A 24,483-nucleotide genomic window follows, 5' to 3' on the forward strand; every position below is an offset into this window, starting at 1 on the left:
CAATGGTCATTTACAATTTCAGGTTACCTACATTTTCTTGCCTATTACTGTCTGTGGTATCAATGAAACACTAAATTAACAGCTGGATTTTTGTCCACTCTGTTTCTTTGGCTACTCTCCGTATCAGCTGCCTTATTTTGCTGTTTTCCACTATATTGCACAGTTGTTTAATTCTCATTTCATCCGTGTCTCATCTCCCAGTGTCAGGGACAGAGGATATTTTAGGGTTGTAGTGACCTGTGACACAATGTATTGGAAAAGTAGGAAAGCAGAGCTTTAACAACTGGTCTAAAAGAACTTTAAAAACTGTTTAAAGGCACTGATATAAAGCTGCAATTCTAATCCTTAGCCTTTCTTATTCAATAGATAATGGAAAATATTGGTCTTGCCTGCAACAGATTCAAATTTTAAGACTGCGATTTCTTTTTTACAGTGCCACAAGGTTGCAGTAGTGAGAGAGGATCAGCTGGAAGGTAAGCAGATCCTGAAAATGATGTGGTTTCGAACTTCTTTTTCTTTGAAATAACAGCAAAGTGAGTAAAGCTCAGAACTTGCCATCTGCACGTAAGTGCCCGGTCAGGCTCTTGGGCTCAGGTGTGTACTTTTTGTACCAGCTTTTTCTCAGAACGTTGAATATCTGAGCCAACAGCTGTGTAACTTCAGACTTGCAGCTTGCGTCTGGTATTTTTTAGCTGTTGAATATTTTAGTCAGTGATTCTTTTCCGCCTCCCTGCCACGGCTCCTCCTTAAGGGCAACAATATCTGAGTGGTGCTCAGCACTTTTAGAACAATCGTGAGCCCTCAGGCTCCCCCAGATGCTGAAGCAGATAATTCTAGTTATTGGTTAAATGCAACTTTAAATGCCTTTGTTTGCTCTGAGTGACTTGAATCTTAGTTAAATGTCCCACAAGATCATTGTGGCTTTTCTTTGGGGTATTTGCTTTGACAGTGAGGGTGAAAAAACCCACAACTATAATGTACTTCTCTTTCCAGGCCTGGTCCTGCTGATGAGATCTGATCTGTAGCAATTGAAACACAACTAAAGGCTCTTCATCGCTTTCAAATAATGCCTTTGGCATTTGGAAACACGCTGTGGCATCTGTGGCCTTAAATATCCATCCTAATGATCTGACTTTGCTCGGAGGATTTGCGTTATTTTCCTTTTTGATATCTGATTTCTAGCTCAAATTGTCTTCCTTAAGGTAGTAAATTGCCAAACAGCGCGACTGCTATCTGTCGTGTTAGTTGGACTGCGTGCGCTGCGTAATGTTCTGTTTTGCTGCGCGGAAGGGGCCGTGCGTGTTTTTTGGATGAGAAGCCAGGCCAAAGGTATGACTTACATTTGGAAGAGGCCGAGATTGGTGATGGGAGCAGTGCTGCGCACTCCAGGCCTGGCCCCAAGAAATGATTCCTGTGTGTATTTTTACAGTGCCTAGAAGCTCTGTCACAGGCCAGGGCTGTGTGCAAGGAACAATATAAGCAATGAACAAAGAATTCCTAAAAAAACAGCCCTCGTCTCAAGGGGATAACGGTCTAAATAGCATCGAAGAGACAAAACATTGATTCCAGCAGGCTACTGGAGAACACGCTGTGACAGTGGTTGGTACAGCGGACGCTACCTTAATGGCAGAGAGCAATTCCAGCAGGGTAGAGTTACCACCGTCTATTTTCTTCCTTAGTTTTAGGTAGTTTTATAGATATTCTGGATCCCAAACATTAGATATTTTGAAGGTAAACGCAGAATTTGCTCTTAATTTGTGTAAGACCCAAGTGTGTACAGTGGAAAACACGTTTGAGAGGCTTGTGGGCTCTGTTACCTTGAATTTACAGTCAGTGAGCACTTGAATAAGGTACAGTTGGATCTTGGGAACAATTTCTTCCTCAAAGGGCTGTGGGGCATTGGAACAGGCTGCCCAGGGCAGTGCTGGAGTCACCGTCCCTGGAGGGATTGAAAAGATGCAGAGATGAGGTTCTTAGGGACATGGACTTCATAGTGTGAGGTTATGATTGGACTCGATGATCCTGAGGGTCTCTTCCAACTGAAATGATTCTATGATTTATACTTTTTTAATTATTATTTTCAGGTCCTTGCTGTCAAGCGGTCTGTCAGTCTTTCTCCATCCTTGTTACAGAGCCTCCTACTTAAAGTTGCCACCAGATTCTGTCCAGGCTCTACTAACACAGGCCTTTTTCTCCTTCTTTCTTTCACCCCCCAGCAATGAAATCCAAACTGGGCACGATAGCGAGCGTGCACGTCTACAGCGTTCAGAAAGCCTTGCTCAAGGACAGCGCCCCGCTCTACAACACGGACTATGACATTATCAAAACGAACCTGCACAACTGCAGCAAGTGAGTTGCGTCTTGATTTATTTCTTAAGGTTTGTGATTTGAGACTGAGATGTTGCTACATAATGCGCTTCGGTAGAAGTCGACGGTTACCAGAAATGCCTGGATTTCTAGGAAGTTAGGAAAAGATACCTCCTAAGCCGTGCCAGACCAGTCCCCAGACAGCGCATTTTGTGATTCTTTTGTAAGCGGAGCTATTTCCAGCTGATGGTTGGTTCACTTGCTCCCTTACACCAATGAGTAAACGGTTCCAGTCCCTTCCTCTTCTGATGGCTAGAAACCTTTTTCTCATTTCCAGGCCACACTTAATCATAACCATTTTTATCCGGTTCTCAGTCACACAGGACGAGTAAATTGAAACAGACTTAGAAAAACATGAGTGATGTGCCTAGTAAAGCACTAACGTGAACTTGCTTTCTGTTTTGTGTGCCCGTGTCTTCATTCACTGGACTCCTCTAGAGGAATTCATTCTCCGTATATAAGATGAGAGCCTGAGGTGTAGGAGAACCATACAAAACAGACCAAGCAGCGAAAGTGTCCTTCATGGTTGTACTACAGAAAGGTTGTTCTGGAATTCATAGAATCATAGGATAGTTTGGGTAGGAAGGGACCTTTACAGCTCATCCAGTCCAAAGCAAGTTTTGATTTATTGCTGTGCTGAGGAAGGGGGGAGCCAGGAAGGCCCCGGTGGTGGCAAAACCAGAGCTGAGGCACCACCAGCTGCAGGTGTTTGGGAGGATGCTGGTTGCCAGTTTAACCTATTCTATCCATGTACTAATTAGGCATATTATTTTCTAACAGGATCTTTCCCCTTGGACCATTCCCTTTCCATATTGCAAATTTTCCGTCTTTCCTGTCTCACCTATGTATTATTTCTTCTCACCCTTGTGTTGACCCCAGGCCTTACCTGCAAACCAAGTTTGTTCATAGAATCGTGTAATCATTGAATAGTTTGGGTTGGAAGGACCTTCCCAGCTCCTCCAGTGCCACCCCTGCCATGAGCAGGGACATCTTCACCAGCTCAGGTTGCTCAGAGCCCCATCCAGCCTGGCCTGGGATGTCTCCAGGGATGGTTCAGCCACCACCTCTCTGCCCAACCTGGGCCAGGCTCTCACCACCCTCAGGGCAACAATTTCTTCCTCATCTCTGGCCTGAATCTCCCTCCTTTAGTTTAAAACCGTCGTCCCTTGTCCTATCACAACAGGCCCTGCTCAAAAGTCTGTCCCCATCTTTCTTCTCAACCCTTTTTAAGACCACACTAAGGTCTCCCCAGAGCTTCTGTTCTCCAGCTGAACACCCCAGCTCTCTCAGCCTGTCCTCCCAGCAGAGCTGTTCCAGCCTCGCATCATTCCTGGGGCTCCTCTGGCCCCTCTCCAGCAGCTCCATGTGTGTCCTGTGCTGAGGACCCAGAGCTGGACCAGCACTGCAGGGGGGTCTCATCAGAACGGAGCAGAGGGGCAGAATCCCCTCCCTCCACCTGCTGCTCACGCTGCTGGGGATGCAGCCCAGGACACGGGTGGATTTCTGGACTGCAGAGGGACTTTGGTCTCCAGGGGTCACCGTCTCTCCTCCTGAACAGAGCCTGGCAGCTGTGGCTTCTCATTTATATGTGTTTCCACCACGACAGCTTCAGCGTGATGTAATCAGCACGTACAGTGCCATGACCAATCTGGTTTAGAAGTGGGATGCCTGAATGTTGTGTCATAGAGTATAGAATTTGCAAGTAGAAATGTAACTGTCTTCACAACGTTTGAAAATAAATGTCCTAGAAGCCGTGTGTTTCAAATGGGAATGTCAGTACCCTGGGAAGTGCTAGAAAACTCTATTCCGATGTTCCTTGGGTTGGCTGCGGTTGCCTCGTTCCAGTCTATTTACTCTCAGGCACCCCTGCCTGGTGATGTTTGTGTCTTAGAGGCGCCTCCTTTGCAACTTTTACATCCAGAAGGTTTTGACAATTCCATTTGTGACGTAGCTTTTTGCAGCCCACGTATAAATCCCTGCCTGGCTTTGCAGGAGAATTTCCCAAGCAAACTAAGAAACATTCAGCTTCTTCACTTGAGACCTGGCTGAACTAAAGTCAGACTGACCATATTGTCTCTGCAACTGCATGGTTTTCTTTTATGCTTGAGAGTTCCTGCAGCACTTAGAAAAGACAGACATGCATCTTTATTGCAAAAAGAACCTACTGGCTTCTTATGCTTCCTTTGCAGTCCATATATCTCACAAGCTCTGGAGCAAGGATCTTTATTCTCTTCAGTGTTCGTGTAGGACCTGTTATGCTGTGAGGATGCTGGAGGTAGCTAGATGTTGTACTAAGATAAATAAGCAGATTTAATGCGTGTTGCGCGTGTCAGCTTTCCAAGCGGAAGCGGCTCCTTGCTTGCGGAGCACAGTCCAAACATGGCTTGTTTTTTCAGCGATTATTTAGTGAATTTTGGATCAAGCCCACGAGCTATAGTCACACAGGAGCTTTGAGACAAGCCAGCTTCTCAAGCGCCTGCGATGTGTGAGGTTCGGATGTTTGCTGCGCAATCAATACGACCATTGACGATACAACATTGTTTGTAATCTGGAGGGTGCTTGGTGTGTGTGGAGTAGGAGTCAAAGCCGTTCAGAACGCAGCGTTGGCTCTGCTGAAAACAGATTAAAAGTAGAGAAGTAAGCAGGAATATCTTCAACATCTTTCCTTCCTTTAAAGGTTTGAATGTCAAGAGATTGCTGCTGCAGCCTAGAAATGCTGTAGAGCTGTTTTGTTCATACGTTACGGTTCCTGATCTGAGTAGAAGCTGATGGTGCGCGTGAGCTGCTGATGCCGAGGCGCAGAAATTAATTGGCAGAAGGCTGGTTTATTTCTGGGTTATTTGTGATGCAAATAAAAATACACTGTGTAATTCGGCGGGTTGGAAGGCGTGAGTCTGTGCTCTTCTGTGGGATTCCTGTAGGAAATCTGGAAAGCCTCGCCTGTGATTTGCACAGCGGGGAGCGGAGTTCGGTTATTTTTGGGTCCTGCTATTCCTGACTGTCAGGGAATTGTATTGGAACTGTGAGCACATAGTTTCTTATATCTCCGTATCCCCAAACAATCACGTTTCAGACTGTTGCAAGCTGACATTCGTCTTTATCTACCAGTGATTACACAGAAATTACTTTATATAGTTAAGTCTGGATGCTGTGAGTATCTCCTGAGCCGTTTAAGTGGTTCGGTTTGAGTTGTGATTTACTCACCTGCCTGGTGCGATTGCGGCAGCGGTGGATTCTGTCAAAGCATCTGAAAGTTGTAAGCGCTTCAAAACATCAGACAGCCATAGAATTTATGCTGCACACTTTAGAGAGCGTAACCCATTTAGGAATAAAACGCCGTCTATTCCATCTCCCCCCCTGGGTGTGGAGACAGGCTTACCCCTCACCCCAAAATCTGCGCAGCATTTGGATACTCTTGGTTCTTGCTCACAGATTGGTAACAGAACGCAAGACCAGAGAGAATCAAGGCGCTACTGATGTAGAAAACAAGGTGAAAAATAAGACGTGAAAAGGCTAATGAAGTTTTCCACTTCCTCACGCAGGTTCAGCGCCATCCAGTGCGCCGCTGCCGTCCCCAGGGCGCCGGCCGAGGTCCCTCAAGCGCAGAGTACGTCGGCGCAGGCCGGGTCCCAGGCGCCGAGTGACGCCGGCGCTGTCAGCGCACCCGTGGTCAACGGCCACGCTCCCTCGGCCGCTAAACAGACCTCGCAGCAACCCAAAGGGATCATGGAGATGTTCGCAGCCAAAGCGACTTCCAAAGGCCACAACGCAAATAAAGAGACTAAAACGGAGTCTAAGGAGACCCCAGGTGTAAGTTCCCTCTGGGTTAATTTAACCGTATAGTGCAGTCGTGGCTTCTGTCAGTCATTTGGGCAAAAATACATTGTGCTACGCTCTCCATATATCATAAAAAGCAGATTTGCCATAACTTTGACGTTCCTCGTTGAGCCAGATCTCTGGTACAAACCGGCATAGCTGCATTATTGAGACAATTGTTCCATTGTCTTCGGTTACACCAATATATACACCGGTTGAGGATCTTGCTCTCTCCATTGTGCTTAAAAGGATTTGTTTTGAGCAATAAGTGAAATGGGAGAAGTCCAGGTCTTAAAAGTATCAAGGTGTTTAAACTTGGTGTGTGAGGGGGGTTTCAGAGCTTGACCTGTGCAGACTAAATTGTTTATCTTCTCAACTGCTGCTTTTTTCTCTCCAGGGTAGGATTACATTTTAATTTTAATTGGTATAATTGTTTTTAAAGCGCCGCGGCCAGTAAATGGGTATTAAAATGGTAACATTCCCTGCGTGTGGTTTGGCTTTTTTACAACAGCCGAATACATTTTGGTTCATTTTTCTGATTTTTTATAGTGAATTTAGAACTGGTGAAATATTCCTGTCGGAGTGTTTTGAGAACTTTAGTGTTTTAGTCGCCTGTTTTTTTTGTGTGTGTGTGAAAATAAATGGGATTAGGAGGCCAAACGTAGGTGGTTTTTGCGTGTGTGTGATTTTTCACTGTGGTGGTGGCTGCATTAGCGGGGTAGAGCAGCGATATGTTTGCAAATGGCTCGGCAGAGCAGCGTACGTGCCAGAGGAGCTGGATAAAGTCCTCATGGTTTGGCTGATCTGTGTTCTTTCCCCTGTCGGTTACTGTGAATTGAAGCACTGAACAGTTGAACCCAGAACAGTTCTTTCCTGGGAACTAACCCAAGTCCCAAGCACTTATTTCAGTAACACTGTCAGCCATCAGATGGGAATGTGACCCAAGTTAGATTTGAAGGCAGAATTAACTTATTTCGACCCTTTGCATGTACTAATATCTTCAAATTCTCCTGAACAGACACTGAAATCTAAGACACTGAGTAGTCAACAGATCCTCTGTGTTTATTTTACTTGTCTAGAAGCAGCGCTATGTTTTTTGAGGGCCGCGTGGCGTGAATAATTCCTGTGGTTTCCCCTCTGTTTGCTTCTAGGTGTCGGCAGCAAGCAGCAAACCACCAGCAAAGAGCAGCATCATGAACAACTTCTTTGGCAAAGCTGCCATGAGTAAGTGCTTTATAAGATGCATCTGTGTTGCGAAAACCATTGTGGTCAGGGCCCAGCCTGCTGGAGCTTTTCAAAAAATAAATACACATCCTCAGGGAGATGGGAAATCTTGGAAATGTAAGTAGCGATTAAAATAAAATCAGTGATATCAGGTATCTTGTTATACAGCTGTGAGAGGCATAAACAGAAAGGAGCAGAACTCTTCCCACTCCTGCCCCACCAAACTTCTTGGATTTTCCTTAAATCCCCTCTATTCTTCTCCTCTTTTGGACTCAAAGGGGTTAATGGTTCTCTCTGCAGCTCTTAAGGCAAAAATTAAGTCGTAAGTGGAATTTTTCGGACAAAAAGCTTGCTGGACGGAGATCAATTGAAATGACATATTTGTGCAGACTAACCCAGGAAGGATTTTTAGTGCAGAAGAAATCTGATTTCAAGTGAGTACTTGTGGCTGGAAGATCAGCTTCTCGGTGAAACGTTTGCCAAAAGCCGTTACGCAGAGCGTGTTAATGATGCTGCCTTTTCATCACAAATCACCGAGGAGTCTATAGTTAGATTTAGGGTTAATTTCTTTACCGAGAACTGAGGAGCTAATAATTGAGGGATAAAAATGAGGGGCGACCTTCACCTTTGAGCAGGGACTTGGAGTCGGTGGCTTCTGGAGGTCCCTTCTGACCTAAATTAACCAAGTCTAAAGAAAATATAGCGAAGCTTTTAAACAGATATTGGAAAAGGACTGGAGGACTTTCTTCAAAGCTCTTCTTATAGTAGTGAGTACGAGAAGAGTCGAAGAAGAGTTATGGGGAGAGAGTAAACAGCACAATTCAGCTTCGAACAGCCATCTGTTGGAGTTTGCAGCGCACGGTTCCAGCGCCGTGCACACGAAACGGCTTTGGGTTCCTGTTTTGATGAGACTGAGGGAGCTGAGGACACTTTGAGCTTCACAAGCCTAAGCACAGTTACTACAATAAAGGAAAATTCTTAAGAGAAGATCTGAGAAGAGCCCTAGACTACAGTTTATTATTCTGAAGACTCAGGAAGGTCAGGTTAACCCCATGGTGATAGGGAAAGCTTTGCAGTTGGATTTCCACAATTTCCAGTGGGATTCTCTTCTCTGCCGGGTCCTGTTGAGGAGCTTTTCAAGGAGACCCATGTGGTGGCTGCAGGGAAGGAGCAAACCGAACAGAACTGGAAATTATTATGTGTATGGGAGAGATAAGGATGATTCCAGGAGTCAGATTCATTCCCTACATGTTGTACATATCTCCTGCCTTCAAGGATTTCACCAGTGCTACAAAGTCCCCAGTTAACTGTAATTAGGTCCTTCGTCTCTCTGCTGTTGCTCATAAATAAGAGACATCAATCAAGTTCTTACATCTGAGGTGTTTTCGCTTGCCCTTCCCTTTCCAAGCTGGAAAGACATTGGTATGAAGTTTTAGCCCTCTAAACAGCCTCTGTTTCTATTGACAAGTTAGTTGATCTCATTCTTGGATATCTTTTTCTTCACTGGGGTATCTTGTAGTTGGGATGATGCAGGTTTCCAACTTGTGTGTCCATCTCTTCTGCGACAGTTGTGTGCTGAATGAAGCTCACAGGCTGTGATTAAGTGTGTGCTAACAGCACCATCCATCAGGTTGATAAACATATTATTTATCTGTACGTTCCTACCCGCTCTCTCTTCTTTGGTGCTAGATTAAGGATTTGGAGCAGAATTGTCCTCCTGTGTGGTACTGTATAGGCGAAAGAGGCTGGTTCTTGATCACGTTGGGGTGGGACAAGAAGCCGCTACATTAATGAAAACGTTAATCCTGGGCTTTAAAATCATACAGGATGAAGGCTGTACGTTGCTCTTCATCAGTCCCGATTCTTCTGTTTCTGAGCTCTTTCATGCTTGATTTAGAAGGGATAAACTGTTGAGATGGACGTGGTGTTTTAAGCATGCCCTTTTTTTTATGGATGAAACAGCTTGGTCAATCTAGATCCCTCATGTTTTTACACATCATCTGTAGTGTCTTCTGTATTCTTGGTGCGTGGTATTTCAACTCCTTTGTAAGTTGTCATTCATACTGAACACCTCTGGGTTTGTTCTTTTTTAATGGTTTATTCACAGATAAACTCAAAGTCAACTCTGTGCCTGAGCAGCCAAAGGAGGAGAAAGAAGCGGTCAAGCCTTCAGTTCCTATAGCAGAACCAGAGTCATCCTCTAATGTTGTAGTAGAGAAACCTGGGAAGAAAACAGAGTCTGTTAAAAGTCAACAAAAGGACAAAAAGAGGTGGGTCACACCGTTCAGGGTCCCTGTCATCTCTTAACCTGCTGGTGGTGGCCTGCGTGGAGCCGGCTGGTCACACAACGCTGGCTCCCCTCCCATTTCTAGCCACTAAACTGCATGAAACCTGGCTAAAATGATCTCTCTTTAGAATTCTTTCCTACTGTTTCTTTTCCATTTAGCACTGTGGGTGCCTCGGGGCCATTTGTGCCACTGCAAAGGGAAAGGGACACGGTCCAGGTTAGAGGGGGTGGCTTTCCATGAGACAACCTCCCGCTGCGAGCAGACTTAGCGTAGACCCCGCAGGCGATCTGTGGGGGCTGGCAGGAGCACCTATACTCCAGGGATGGTAGTATATTCCCCAGCTTCTATGTACACAGCTTCCAGCACACAAAGTTCTACTTGTTGCTTCCATCACTCATGTACCGCTGCTTTCAATGCTGCCGGTTTACTTTGGGCTGAGACTCCGAGTAAATTTCAAGTTCAATCCTTTGTGTTTAATCCAACCCAAACTGACAGAGACAAAAAATCATTACAGCCTGATGGCTCTCCAGTGGCCTGTGAGTAATTAATTGGTGGTCTCAATCTGTTTCTAACTAAATAGGTAAACGTACCGCCCAGCCCACCGTCGCAGTCGGTCGTCTTATTGATAGTCTTGTTCAAAAAGCCAAGGAGGCTGCGTGTTGGCAGCGTGGGGTTGGGAAGGCCGCTTGGGCTGTACCAGCTCGATGAGGATACGTGGGCCTTTAGCCTCCAGGCTTGTTAGTCTGCCACGTCTCGCCAACATGAAAAAGAAAGAAGCTATTTTATTTTTCCAGTAGTCTTAAAAAAAAAATGGCTCCAGGATTCTGAGACACTACCTCATAGTCAGTCAGTGGCGAGCAGCCTGTCAAAAGAGCTTCTGAGCGATGCTGTTGGGGACACGAGTGTTTGGGAGCCTGAGCTATAGAGACAAGATCAGAAATGGGCTCTTGCCAGGTGGCTGTGGCCAAGCTTAGGTGAGGTACTGGGCAAAACGTCGAGCTGCAAAGGGGCTGAAGAAATCCTCCTTGTTTTGGGTGAGAAGCTTGAAAATGCGCGATTGTATAGGTGAGTGTACATCAGCGTCCGTGATGCTCTCGTGTTTTTAAGTAGTATTTTATTGCCTTGCTAGCGGTGCTTCTATCAGGAACGCATTTGCCTAAGCGTACCCGACGCTTTCACACGTGCACAAGAGGTAACACATGTTCATTCCCTTTCTTTGCTTTTTTTATGGCAGTAAAATGAAGAGGGCGGACAAGTCAGATAATGAGGAGGAAAGAGAACCTGAAAATCTAAAGAAAAAGAGGAAGCGAATCAAACAACTTGAGTCTGACAGCAGTGACGAGGAAGGTAAAAAGATGTTTAAACACCCAAGCGCATTGCTCAGGGGCCTGGTTTTGACAATATTATTATCCAAGGCTGTTGGTCAGCGATCGAGGGAATAGTTTAGAGGCCTAAAGACCGTGCAGATGCCTTGAGTTTTGTGCTTATCTTGTGCTGCATGTGGAGATGCCTCAGTCATTCGGTCTCAGCTCAGATCTCTCTGTCTCCTCGCCAAGTCCCACTGCCGTGTGGGAAGGACGTTCTCCAATCTCTTACGAAAGATATTGCGCCTTCCAGAACTGTAGGACTGGTCATAACCAGTTTATTTGGTGAGTAAACACTCACCAAGTGACCCCCCCCCCCCCCCCGCCACCTCCTAGGGTCATTTTTAGTATCTTTATTCTGTCTGTTTATAGAAATGATTTGGAAGACAAACATTGGAGGCAAGACTTCCAAAAAATAATAAAAATAATAATAATAATAGAGGAATTGGAGGCAAAACAGTTGAGCCATATCTGATGCGACTCTGCGTCTCCTCGGTGGCTGTTGGCTTTGATAGGAACAGGGTGCCCAGAACGTCGCAAGATTCGGGCTTATAATGAGGAACAGCAGGGCCGGATTCCAAAGAATTTGGATAATTGAGGCGACAAATGCCGTTCAATATAGATAACTGGAAAATGAGTGGGGATCAAGCTAGGGAGTATGCGCGAGATGGAGCAGCCATCCAACAAGCTGATCAGGAAAAGAATTTGGAAATGGTTATGGACAAATAATTGAAACCACCGGTTTGGTGTACAGCTCCAGTGAAAAAAAGGTGAAACAGTAATAGGATGTATCAGCAAGGAGGTGAACTCCAGCAGGACAACTGGAGCTGTTTGCTTATTGAGTGTGGCTAGCACATGAGAAACAACCGTGAACTGAGGAGAATCTGTAATACAAATTAGAGAAGCGGATATTCCTGGGTATCTCCGCAGTCGCCATGCCACCTTGGGCCTATTTTCATAGCTTCTCGTCTGCCCAGCTTAATTTCAAGTGATCTCTGTCATCAGGCATCCATCACTGCTGCTCAGGCTATTGCCCAGGATGATAAATCTCTTAGGAAGCTGTTCTTCATGATCAGCCTTAATTTCATCACATTCCTGTGTGCAGCTCCTTGTTTGGCCATAATAAAAAAAAAAAAAAATACATATGCCCACACTCTTTGGTATTTATTTCGTTGAATGTTTGTAAGCTATTATCAGGTCTTTCCATTTACTCATCACTCAGCCTACTGACAAGCTGCGTTGTTTTGCTCTGAAGAGGGCAGATTGAAATCAGGCTGTTCAGCCACTTGAAGCACAGCTCCTTGCTGGGCTGGAATCTCTCGACTCGCTCGTTCTCTGCTAACGAGAGCAGGCAGGAATGAATCCTGTGTTTCAGGCTTGTTGGTTCTGGCTTTCCCGGTGCTGCCGTGAGTTGGGGACCCCCCAACGTGTGTTTGTGACAGTGCTCTGAGCACACAGCAACCGAGAGGTGGCCACATGGTCTGTTTTCCTTTTCTAGCTCTGTTAGTCTCAGGAGATTAAAAGAGCTCTAAGAGCAGTGCCCTAAGACTTGGAAATTGAGGAGCACTTTCTATAGAAAGTACTGCAAACTCCTGCTTGCTTCATGTTGTAGAATCACAGGAGGGTTTGGGTTGGAAGGGACCTTCCCAGCTCCCCCAGTGCCACCCCTGCCATGAGCAGGGACATCTTCAGCAGCTCAGGTTGCTCAGAGCCCCGTCCAGCCTGGCCTGGGATGTCTCCAGGGATGGTTCATCCACCACCTCTCTGGCCAACCTGGGCCAGGCTCTCACCACCCCCAGGAGCAACAATTTCTTCCTCATGTCTGGCCTGAATCTCCCTCCTTTAGTTTAAAACCATCACTCCCTGTCCTATCACAACAGGCCCTGCTCATCCCCATCTTTCTTCTTGCCCCATTTAAGTCTGGAAAGGCTCCACTAAGGTCTTCCTGGACCTTCTCTTCTCCAACTGAACACCCCAACTCTCTCAGCCTGTCCTCCCAGCAGAGCTGTTCCAGCCTCGCATCATTCCTGGGGCTCCTCTGGCCCCTCTCCAGCAGCTCCATGTGTGTCCTGTGCTGAGGACCCAGAGCTGGACCAGCACTGCAGGGGGGTCTCACCAGAGCGGAGCAGAGGGGCAGAATCCCCTCCCTCCACCTGCTGCTCACGCTGCTGGGGATGCAGCCCAGGACACGGGTGGATTTCTGGGCTGCAAGCGCACGTTTCCAGCTCATGGCCAATCTTTCACCCCCAGCACCCCCAAGTCCTTCTCCTGGGGGCTGCTCTCCATCCCTCCATCCCCAGCCTGGACTGACACCGGGGATTGCCCTGACCCAGGTGCAGGACCTTGCACTTGGCCTTGCTGGGTTTCAAATCAGAAACTATGTATCTGGTCCTCTGGTCGGGTTGGGGCGCAGTTGTCTTGTTAACCTCATTCTCGGTAGTTTTAGACATTAAAAACAACTAAAGAAAACCTACCTGCTTGTCAGTGGGGTGGGTTGGTTTTTGGTTTACTCCTATTTAACGTACTGGAGATGTACACAGAAAGTTTGACTTCATTTGGAGAATTTTCTTGTCACTGTTGCTCCTCCCGCATCCTCGTTGTTCTTTCTGTCATGTTGAGAACTGGCTTTGTGTTATGTATTAGAATGGTAAATTTCTGCAAATTATAGCTTGTGTGTACAAATTTGTATATTAGTTTTATTTCCTCTTCCAAAAGGGAAAGATTAGGTTCGAGAGAGCTTCTCCCTGCTTATTTTTTAAGCTCATTGCTGCATGAACCATCCTGATGAGGTCTGTGTTCAGCTGTCTGGTTCTGCTGCTTGCCCCTTCTAAACCCAACCAAAGTAAGATAGATTTGAATTATTTGAAATATACCAAATTTGACCTGGCGACGCTCTATTAGTATTCAAGTATAAGAATATAAGCTGGATATAGAAAATCATTTTAGAAAGAATGTACAGCAGCTGGACTTTGAGAGCTTTTATCCTTGGAAAGATGTTTCTCTGGTGAGCAGGGGCAGATTTAATCAGCACCAGTGAGCAAAATGGGGCCTGGAGTGACATTTTTCCACACTTGGGAGCAGGGGAGAAGGCACCGTGTGCCACCCAGCATTTGGAAATCACAGCCAGACAGGGCACAGCTCATCCACCACCTGCATAATTCCCCCGCGTGTGATCTAGGGGTAAATTTTCAATATGCAATATGTGATGCTGCGCCACCGGAGCGGGTATCGGTATCGAAGGCTGATGGTTTAGCTCACGCTAACCCGGTTGACCTCTGCTCGAAGTGCTGGAGGAGGCACAGCGCTCAATGTCCCCGTGGGTGCAGCCGCAGGTACAAGGGGACGCTTGTCCGCAGCCGTCGCTGTGATTCAGTGATGTTCAGACGAGGCTCCACCTGGGCAGCTGCTGGTGAAACCGCTGCCTTTTTTTGATTTTATTTTATTTGTTTTCAAGCAGACTTAGCGACATTTTGCGGGTTTGAAATTAGGTCTGTCCGACCCATGTGAGCGCTCTTAATGCAGGGCGGGTCTTTTTGCGTCGTTCCATATTCGTCTGCTCTTAATGTACTGAAATAAGCCCAAAATAAGCTCTTCTTACATGAGTGTCAGCACATTGTACCGAGCTGAAAATCCAGAGAGGGCATAAGGCACAATCCTCTCCATTTAAATGATTTTTCATTAAAAAGTTATATTGGTATGAGGGTGCCTTAGTCACTGCAGGTTGTTTTGCTTCCCGTGCCAGAATAAACTACACAAGTGTGTCCACAGAGGACAGGAGGTTTTGGCAGCTTCACTTATACCAACACAGGCAGCGTTTCACGGTGTTGACAAGTGTTTTACAGCCACTTTGGAGGGTGATTTCAGTGGCACTGTAACCTAAAAACCTCTATCGGTTTCGCAGAAGCACTAAAGCTTCTCACAGTTTTCTTTTCCAGGCAGGGTCAGAGCAAACCCGAACAAAGCCAGGATTTACATCTTCGGTACATCCAATTGCCCAACTCCTGTATCCATTTCATGCAGCTGTTGCTGTTGAGTAAACTGTGGGCAGCAACTAGAGGTTGACTCAGGAGTTTCACATGTCAGAGGGCTGTGTTGGCCTGAAGAGGATAATAAAGTAATAGAAATGCAACTTGATGTTAGTCCGAAACGCTCTGACGTGGGGAGAAGGTGTTATCTGCCTGCCAAAAACCGGGAGAACTCATTTGAAGGAGGCTGAAGAAACGATCTTAAAGGCCTTTTCCAACCAAAATGATTCTATGATTTCCCCCAAACAAGCTGAAAATACGGCTGTTTTTCACCAGGTTGGTTTTCAACCCGCTCAGCCTGCGTTATCTTAAAGGTCTTTTCAAATGGATGCGAGCGGCCTGCGTAACCCGAAGTGCCGTGTGTGAGCGCTTCAGCCCACGCTTGCTGCGAGACTGCGTTGAATATGGAGAACTCTGAGTTCGTTGCGGTCGCGGCTGCCCCGGCAGTTAACACCTTAGACCGGGTCTATCATTAGGTTTTAATCTCTGCGTGACTGCCAGACCCAGCTCTTCAGAGCAAGGTGAAATACCAAGCCGCGTTACCCCGCTCTGTTTGCATTTCTGTGCCTCGCTCACTGAAGTAGTTAGGAGGCTGAGCCCTTGTTTGAAGAATGTAATTTATTATTTAGCCTTGGCAGCCAACCACTGTTTCACTTGAGCCCTTCTTAACCTACGAAGGTCAGTTGGCCCCATGCCTGGCACAGTCATAACTCTTAATCCTGACCTAATCGGTTGGGACAGCTACAGATCCAGAATTCGTGTTACAATGACAGGATGAACGCGGCGCAGCAGCCAGCGCAGCCGGGAGGAGAAGCCAAGCAGGCGGCGGCGTTATTGTTAAGCAACAGGTCAGCCGAGGAGTTTGTTTCTCCCGCATTCCCAGCTCTCCCCCAACATTTGAGGACTTTTGCGTGGCAGCGTTTCTCGCTTGGACTTGGAGAGGATTCCTTAAAGCCGTTTAAATGAGTCACGGTGCCTGCTGCGCGGTGCGAGGTGCTGCGACTTCTCCTCTCGCCCTGCACTGATTTTCTTTCGCGTGAAGAGCGACCCTGGCCTTCCCTCACGTCTACAAGCCCTGCCAATCTGTTTGACATCTCCGGTAGAGTTTCCAGAGCTGATTTTTGCTCTGTATAAATCTGTGAAGGTGGCCTTGAGCGTTTCAATCAGGTTTGGTATTGAAATGATTCCGCTGTCTCCGTCCTTGCACCCTGGGAGAACATAAATGATGGGCTGAGCGTTTTGGAGTGATTTGCTTTTCAAATGAAGCACCGCGGCGTCCATGAACAATCTTTTAGGGTGGGTAATAGTATATTGCACTTAATTCTTGGATTAAGGTAGTTTCAAGCTAATAGCATTGATTGTTTGCGATATGTAGGACCACCTGTTAAACTATGGGAGTGAGGCAGGGAAACTAAGGTCATCCCATTTTTGGGAAATATGTACTCTTCAACTCCAACTCTTTCAATTTCTAAACAAATCACAGTCCTTCTGTGTGAAATATAGGGCTGAAACGTGCCAGGTTCTGTGCCCATTCTTGAAGTTTCATTTGGTGGAACTGATTTTTGGCTTAGCAAAAGATCCCAAAAGCATTTCTCCTGTCCCATCCCATCCCAACCTCCTTCTTCTGTAGCACCTTAGCACGGGCTGAGCCGCCTGGCTGGACGCCGACGGCTTCGGACGGCTTGTCCTGGCTTGAATTAAACAAATCTGAGGGAGAACTTGTAAACCTTGATCTGAATACAGGCTACAAGCAATGGCTCGGAGTTAAGTGAAATGATTTGAGACAAAAGGGGGTGTTAGGCCGCGTGCTATCACGATGTTCATCTTTTTAGCAGATGTCCCCCCATCTCCCACACCTGAGGAAGAAAAAGCTCCGTCTCCACCTCCTGTACCTGCTCTGAAAGCTGAACTGGAGCCTGTACCCACAGAGGTAAGAGCGTATCAGGGTGATGAGCTGGTTTTATCTGACTCCATGGGGATCGTCCAGCCCCTTTTCAGATGCGAAGGGGCCGGTCCTGTTTGCCTGTCAAGCCCGTCACGTCATCCTGCTTGAAAAAATCCACCATATTCACCAATTCATTCATTTTCTAGATGGATATTTAAACTCTTGCTTTCCTGCCGACGTAGCGCCGCTTTCTGTTTTCTTCTCTTTTCCCGTTCTAATGGTTCTTACGAACTGTGGCTCGTATATGAGCGCTCTTCCCTCTGAATCTCAGCCTCGGGGCCAGAAATGAAACCGGAGACCCGTGGTATTCAACCTCGTATCACAGCGAAGCTGCTGCGTGAGGGAGGTGGGCTGTGGTTGGCAAGAATTAACCTCTGAGCTGAGAAAATATGCATAGTTTTACTGAAAGTGCAGCCGTTTGTTGCAGCGGGAGCTCTAGTATCTTAAGCACCTTGTTATTTCCTCCTTCTTCAGAAGCATAACGGGACAATCCCAGTGCCACCTTCTCACATAACTTAAACTCATTTCAAAACGTCACGGAAGAGAAACGTGCTCCCTGCGCTGTCTCATTTACGTTGTGTAAATCTCTCTGAGAATTGTGGCATTAGCGAAAAACGAGACTAGGATATCCTGGGAAGGGACGGCGTTAATTATCAAATCGTGCTTCGCTTCATTAGCCAGACCAGATTTCACTCCTGGGGCTGATGCTTTTATGACCTGAATACGTGCCTGGGGCCTTAATTCTTGATTGGTTTACAATACTACAATGTCCTTCAGGTTTCGGCTGGAGGGAGGAAGAGGAAACGGAAGCGCGTGCTGAAATCCAAAATGTTTATTGACGAAGAAGAAGGCTGCATGGGTAAGACTGGCTGCCTCCCACACCTCAGTGGAACCGAATTCATTGAAAAAACGTTAAAGATTTTTACAGGCCGGCTTCTCTCAGGCTTAGAAAGACGTTCACAAAACCACTTTGCTCTTCCCCTTCACCTCGTGCTCCCAGATAGAGGTTTCTGCCCTTTGACGACCTGGGAGTTGTGGGGCTGCAGCCGAATCCTTATTGTTTTTTGATGATTCACAGATTTTCTCTCAGGTCTTGTCTCTTCCCTCCTGCCAGCATGAGCACCTCCTTCATTTTTCTCTCCTCACCAAAGCTACGAGCTTTTAAAGATGATGCAGCGGGAGATCTAGGTTTGGGGAGAAATCCTGGCTGGAATTAACTGTTTGGTTGGTTTTTAGTGGCTTTATCTCCTTCTTCTTGTGGGGAGAAATCCAGAGCTTTGCAGCAGAGCTTGGTTATATGTTAATATAAACTTTAGCCCGAATAAACAAGGAATAAATCAGGGATTAAATCCTTGAGATGGTTTCTGGTTTTGATAAGGACAGCTCTGCTTTCAGGGGGGAAAGAGTCTACAGAAGGACCAAGAGCCAGAGGCTTTGAATTCCAGCCTGACTGGACGCAGCTTCCTCCTGTGACCTGGAGAAAGCTGCTTAACACCAATTTCCTTGCTTCCTCCTGTGGGTCCTGACATTGAAGTAGAGCTGCAGGCCTCCACAATATTCTTCTTTATATTTTTCCTTAAAGTTTTTAAAAAAATTCAAGAGGGTGGAATGCTTTCTTTTGGTAACGCTGTTGTCAGCTCAATTGTTACGGGGTGCTTAACGCTCTCCAGCCTTGCTGATCTGAGTCGATGTCGAGGGAGCTCAGCCAGTTCTCAGAGAAGATCTGTTGCCGCTCTACAGGTTTGTAAGCGTCGATAGACACGGATTTGTTCGCTTGGCCCAGATTTGGAGCTGCCTGGCCGTGAGTCAGCTTGTGCCTGTTTGCACCTGCCCGCACAGTTTTATCTTATGTTTCATATTAACGTTGTGTGTCTCCTTTAAAGAAATAGCACTCAGCAACTGGCTGCGCTAGTCCCTGAAATCTCAAATACTGGATCGTTGTCAAAGAATTGGGCTTGCACGAAGTTATCGACTGCTTTGGCTGGTTACGTTATGGGGTGTTTTGCTCTCTTCCATCCCAGATAGAGCCGTTAAAACACTTGGATGGAAAATGGAACAAAAAGAAAGCATTAGCTGGGGAGTTGAGTTGAACGAGGTCTGCGTCCAGAGCTCTCAGAAACGACGGTTCCGGGTTCAGCTTCCAGCAAAGAGCGCTCTCGCTCTTCTCTTTCTGTCCGGCCTTTTCCAAACGGACCAGGGCTGGGAAAATCCTCTTTGTTTCTCCCCTCCCCGCGCTCAAGGGGTTTAAAAATCTCTTGTGCAACCCAGACCTTCGGTTTTGTAATTCATACCCACCACCATTTTATGAAAAGGGAAGTGTTGTGCCTTTGGGAGACAGATCCTCTAGGAAGGAGGGGAGGGATGGAGCTGGGATACTGAGGAACTGAGCAGGGAGATGCTGCTTTCTGTACTAAAAACCCCCCAGCCTGTTGCACAGATTTTTATATCTGGTTATTGTCCAGTTTCTCACCTCTCCCCACCCTTTCCATGCACAGGCCTAATCCCTCCTAGGCTAAATAAGTTGCAAATCTTCCAGGCTAATTGTTGTTATTCTTTGAAATATGGGGGTTTTTTAAACAAGGACAAGGTTGCAGAGCCGTTAAATCCTAACATTAAGATTAGGCCGTACTTTACATTTCGCTGTGATTTTAAGCGCTGATTTTCACAATAGCTGCAATAGCAAGGAATTGGTGTCAAAAAGCACAACTAATTTAGGGATTAGCCCCGAGGGAAATTGAGCAATTAATGTACCGGTGGAGTTAAGCACAAGGCACGTCAACCAGTGTCAACTGGGACTCAATCAGTGCCTGCTCTTAATCTATAGCAAAGGGGAATTACTGAGGTTTAAGCTAAAAAACTCAAGGCAGGAAGGCGCTAAAGCTTAAAAGGATGCAGATGAGCTTGTATATTAAAATATAGATTGTACATTGTTGGTAAATCAGTCTTGCAGCACCAGTTTAAGTTAGAGCTCACATAATTCAAGTTATCTTGACTGTCTGGCTGCGAGCTGAGCATCAGTAGCTATCTGTGTACCCATAGCTGCTGCAAATACAGAGTTTTTAAGTTAGGCTGAGATCTCAATAAAACAAAGCTGATCTAAGCTGCGTTATCTTGCAGTCGGAGAGGATTAAGTGCACGTTACCAGCAAATCCTGACAGGGGTGACAGCTTTTTGAAGCTCAGTAGGTGGCCAGTGGTCCCGTTAAAGCTGCTGACTGAAAAGCCAGTGGCCTCCGAAGGGAGTTTAGTTTGGATTTACAGTCCCTGTCGAGCATCCGCGGAGCAGGATTTTCATACCATTCCTCTTCCCGGTCTCTGGTTACGTAGAAAACCTTATTTAATTTGATGCATTAATGCAAGCGAAAGCCAATTTCCCAGAAGACGGGAAGTTAGGACATCTGTTTAAAAGAATAAAGTTGCTAAAGAAAAATGGCTTACTAGAAGAATACCAGAGCGCTGCTGGGAAAGCTGATACAACAACATTTACTAGTATCTAACGATGGCTTTCATCAGCGGAGCTGACTCCAGTTTAATTTCCGCGAGCGTTGTTTTATATCCCTTAGATTTCCATCACCGGACGCTGGCAGCAGTGAGCTGGCAATCCCATTCAGTCCCTGATTTCAGTCGCAGGTTTGGTCTGTTGTTTTGATATTTAAGAGATGTCTTTATATTTGCCCTGCTTACCCACCTGTATAGAAAGAAGCTGTCCCCGAGGTTTTGTGCTCCTTCTCTCATTTCTGTGCTACGTTTGCTTCTTTATTCCCCGCTGTCTGATGGTGCTGGTGACCAAGGGTTCTCAGGAGCCCTTTGCAGTGGGGAACCTTGGGCTGCCGATGTTTGAGGCTCAACAGGCTGTGGATCGATGGGCTGAGGCCAATTGTCTGAGGTTCACCAAGGCCAAGTGCCAGGTCCTGCACTGGGGTCACAGCAACCCCAGGCAGAGCTACAGGCTCGGGGAAGAGCGGCTGGAAAGTGCCCGGCGGAAAAGGAGCTGGGGGTGTTGGTGCCAGCGGCTGAACATGAGCCAGCGTGTGCCCAGGTGGCCAAGAGGCCACCAGCATCCTGGCTGGGACCAGCACTGGTGTGGCCAGCAGGCCCAGGGCAGTGACCGTCCCTGTGCTGGGACCTGGGGAGGCCAAACCACCAATCCTGGGGGCAGTTTGGGGCCCCTCACACCCAGAAAGGCCTTGAGGTGCTGGAGCGAGTTGAGAGAAGGGAAGGGAACTGGTGAGGGGCTGGAGCACAAGTGTGATGGGAGCAGCTGAGGGACCTGGGGGGTTCAGCTGGAGAACAGGAGCTGAGGGGAGACCTTCTGATCTCTGAACTGCCTGAAAGGAGCTTGGAGCCAGGGGGGTCGGGCTCTGCTCCCCAGGAACAAGCGCCAGGAGCAGAGGAAACGGCCTCAAGTTGCGCCAGGGGAGGTTGAGGTTGGATGTGGGAACAATTTCTTCCCCAAAGGGCTGTGGGGCATTGGAACAGGCTGCCCAGGGCAGTGCTGGAGTCACCATCCCTGGAGGGCTGGACAGACGGACATGAGGTTCTCAGGACATGGGGTAGATATGGACTCACTCATCTTGAGGATCTTTTCCAGCCAAAGTGATTCTATGCTTTTGAGGTATGTGAACAAATGTGTGTGGAGACAACAAGCGATTTTGAAAGAACTGGATGACATTAAAGCTCCTGAGTCATTAACCTGCCATCTAACACTTAAGAAAGAGGGGTGGCAGTTTGACTCAGTGTATGGAAAACCAGTCCAGTTCTCTGGATCTCCTGCATAACCTTGAGCGATGGACTGAATTCCTGTACGTGACACGTGCTCCTTGAACCCAAAATGCTCATTTCCAGGAATGCAGAGGGAAGGCTGCAATGAGGAGGTCTCTGATTTTTGATAAACCATCATCATCTCTTCTTCTTCTCTTTTATCCAGTGACTGAGAAGGTTTACGAGAGCGAATCCTGTACAGACAGCGAGGACGACTTCGCCAAGTCCAAGCCACCGCCTCCACAGAAACAACCCGCGCTCCTCGCGAAGAAAGAACCCAAGGAAGAAAAGAAGAACCTGAAGAAAGGACCGGCCCCTGCCAACAGAGCCAACAAACAGGTCTCCATCATGGGCTTTTTTCAGAAGAAATGAACTGGGACCTCTCCCAGTCCTCTTGGGAGTGTTAACTGGTTTTGTGTGGCTTTCTGAAAGCTGCTGCGTCGGAGCAGAACACCACACAACCTTCAGTTACGTAAGATATCTTGCTTACTGTGTAAGTAAGCCCTCTGGACTAGTTTTTTGTATCGGAGAAAAGTTTTATTTGTTACTGCAATAATTTCAGTTTTCTTTACTAAACGGTCTGGGAGTCGACAGCTAGAAACAAAATCTAGAGGAACTCTTGGCAGACTGTTAATCTATTCACCCCAAACTATATTTTTAATATCACCTTCACCTGTTCGGCGCTGAAGGGTCCACAAGTAGTAGGTGAACTGAATTAGGAGTTGAGTTGTGGCTTTTTGTCCCCTTCTTTTTATTTTGCCCATCTTATTTACACCCCAGCTCTCCAGCTTGATCCAAGCGTTCAGGTTGGTCCGAAGCTGTAATGTAGCAGGTTTTCAGGCACACACACAAATACTGAACATCTGCTTCAGCTTTAACTGAATGAAATAAACTTCATTTTCCCCCAAAGACCGATAAATAGTTTTTACTCTGCCTTTCATAATCTCTTTTTTGGACAAAGCAGTGCATATAAAATTCTCTGACACTTTTCATCCTTTAACTTATCCTCTGTAAACGGCTGTGCTGCCTAATTATAGATTGGGACACCGTTGGTGCTCTGTCTTTGCAAAAATAATCATCTTTGAGGCTTCCCACACAGTTGGCTCCGGTGTAACTGGGGGAGGCTTTGCCATTATTGGGAAAGCAACTGTATCCTTAAGTTAATGAGTCAAAGGGAAAGGTAATTAGAGGACACTTCTGATAACGCCAGGTACCTGCTCTCGTTATCTGTGATGAATTCCACGCTGCTTTTTGGTTTCGAAGGTTTTGCGTTGCCTGAAGTTGGTTTTTACAGGCACAAAGCAGAGAAGAGTCATTTTGTAGGACATCTCGTCATCCTCCTGCTGCAGGAAACCGGGTTTTGGAGGTTAATAAAGCACTGCGGTCCCGTTAATCAGAAATGAGGCGTCGTTTTGGGTTCTTCCTGGTGTTCTGGTGCTAAATTTGATAGATATATAGATATAAAAGGTTGGGTTTTTTTCCAGAGGACAGGCGCTGAGCGTTTCTGAAGTTTGGCCTGGTGAGAGCTCCCAAATGGGCAACCAGTGCCGTCACTGGTTGTTTCTAATTGATGTTAGGCCAACGTACGTATGGATATGTATGCACATAGCGGTTTATAAAGTGCTTGTAAGGTAGATAAAGTCTAAAGAGCGTGAACCAAGGGACAAACAAACATCTTCAGGCACCCAGCCGAAAGCGTTCCAACCCATGGCCGGATGAAGGACCAACCAAGTGTATTTATGCATCATTCTGATCAGGAGATCCGGTTGGTGACCCTAGAAATTTAACCACGCGCCTGCAAGTGACCCATAGTTGACACGACTGAAGTCGCGTCACCCTCAGATGTGAGAGGATCTACTTAGAACGAGCTGTGTCGCTGGATTTGTGTCCTGGTTGGGGATTTTGGCCGCGCACTGCGCCGATCGATGCTATTGGAGCTGTTGAGGGCTCACTTGAATGATGCACCTCCTCGGGAGCCTTAAGAACTTCAACTCTGGACTTTTGGAATTGGAGACTTAGAGGAAAAATGATGGGAAGATGATGAGGGAAGGCAGAATTGGCACAGTGCTCACAGACATCCAAAGGCCGGGCCCGCTGTGTGCGCTGGGAAAGTTTCCATGCTCTTGTAACGTGTTTGGGTGACGTGAAAGAATGAACAACCTTGTTCTGACTTTTATGAAGCAAATTGAACTGTTCAAAACCAAAAAATAGTGCTGTAGTGTTTCTGTTTTTCTTGATAGAATTGGGGGTGTGTTTTGTAAAGTAATAATTAACAAAGCCCATTAAATACAGGGTGTTTTTCTTTTGTCCTTGGTGTTTGTTAAATGCTGTGCTACGTTTATGGCGGTTGCTGCGACATTTGGATCCGTGGAAGAATATCGCTGGTGAGGTGGATAAAGGGTTCTTCCATCAAATCGGAGCTGGAAGCACTGAAATGAGCATTTTAGAGCATCTGCAATGTGAGTGAGAACATCTCAAACCCTCAGGATCTCTGTTGAATTGACCCCTCGGGTCTTATTTCTATGGCAAATTGGCCACGGGACATGGTGTCCCAACGCTTTTGCTCCTCGCCTCTGCCGGGTGTAACTCCCTCTGTAACCCCATCAACGTCATACGCGGCTTCCTCAGGAAAATGACTTAATGTCTGAAGAAGCAGGACATGGGCGAACTTCAGACTTCCAAAAATCATGATCT

The 24,483-nt window shown here is 46.6% G+C and overlaps 1 protein-coding gene across 3 annotated transcripts in view; it reads left to right on the top strand.

The window, feature by feature from the left end:
- The window catches only part of POLD3 (DNA polymerase delta 3, accessory subunit), a 29,901-nt gene extending 5,805 nt beyond the window's left edge, over positions 1-24,096 (top strand). For 2 of the 3 annotated variants that reach the window (XM_065834016.2, XM_065834031.2), the window contains exons 4-12: positions 434-473; positions 2,217-2,349; positions 5,910-6,177; positions 7,335-7,407; positions 9,515-9,677; positions 10,930-11,042; positions 16,917-17,014; positions 17,807-17,888; positions 21,956-24,096. In XM_065834016.2, the coding sequence (XP_065690088.2) occupies positions 434-473; positions 2,217-2,349; positions 5,910-6,177; positions 7,335-7,407; positions 9,515-9,677; positions 10,930-11,042; positions 16,917-17,014; positions 17,807-17,888; positions 21,956-22,161 (1,176 nt within the window). In that variant the 3' untranslated portion in view covers positions 22,162-24,096. The remainder of the gene's footprint in view (positions 1-433; positions 474-2,216; positions 2,350-5,909; positions 6,178-7,334; positions 7,408-9,514; positions 9,678-10,929; positions 11,043-16,916; positions 17,015-17,806; positions 17,889-21,955) is intronic. The other variant, XM_065834022.2, reaches the window with a different exon arrangement.
- Positions 24,097-24,483: the final 387 nt, after the last annotated feature.

The sequence above is a fragment of the Patagioenas fasciata genome, chromosome 1 (genome assembly GCF_037038585.1).
Source record: "Patagioenas fasciata isolate bPatFas1 chromosome 1, bPatFas1.hap1, whole genome shotgun sequence".
NCBI lineage: Eukaryota > Metazoa > Chordata > Aves > Columbiformes > Columbidae > Patagioenas > Patagioenas fasciata.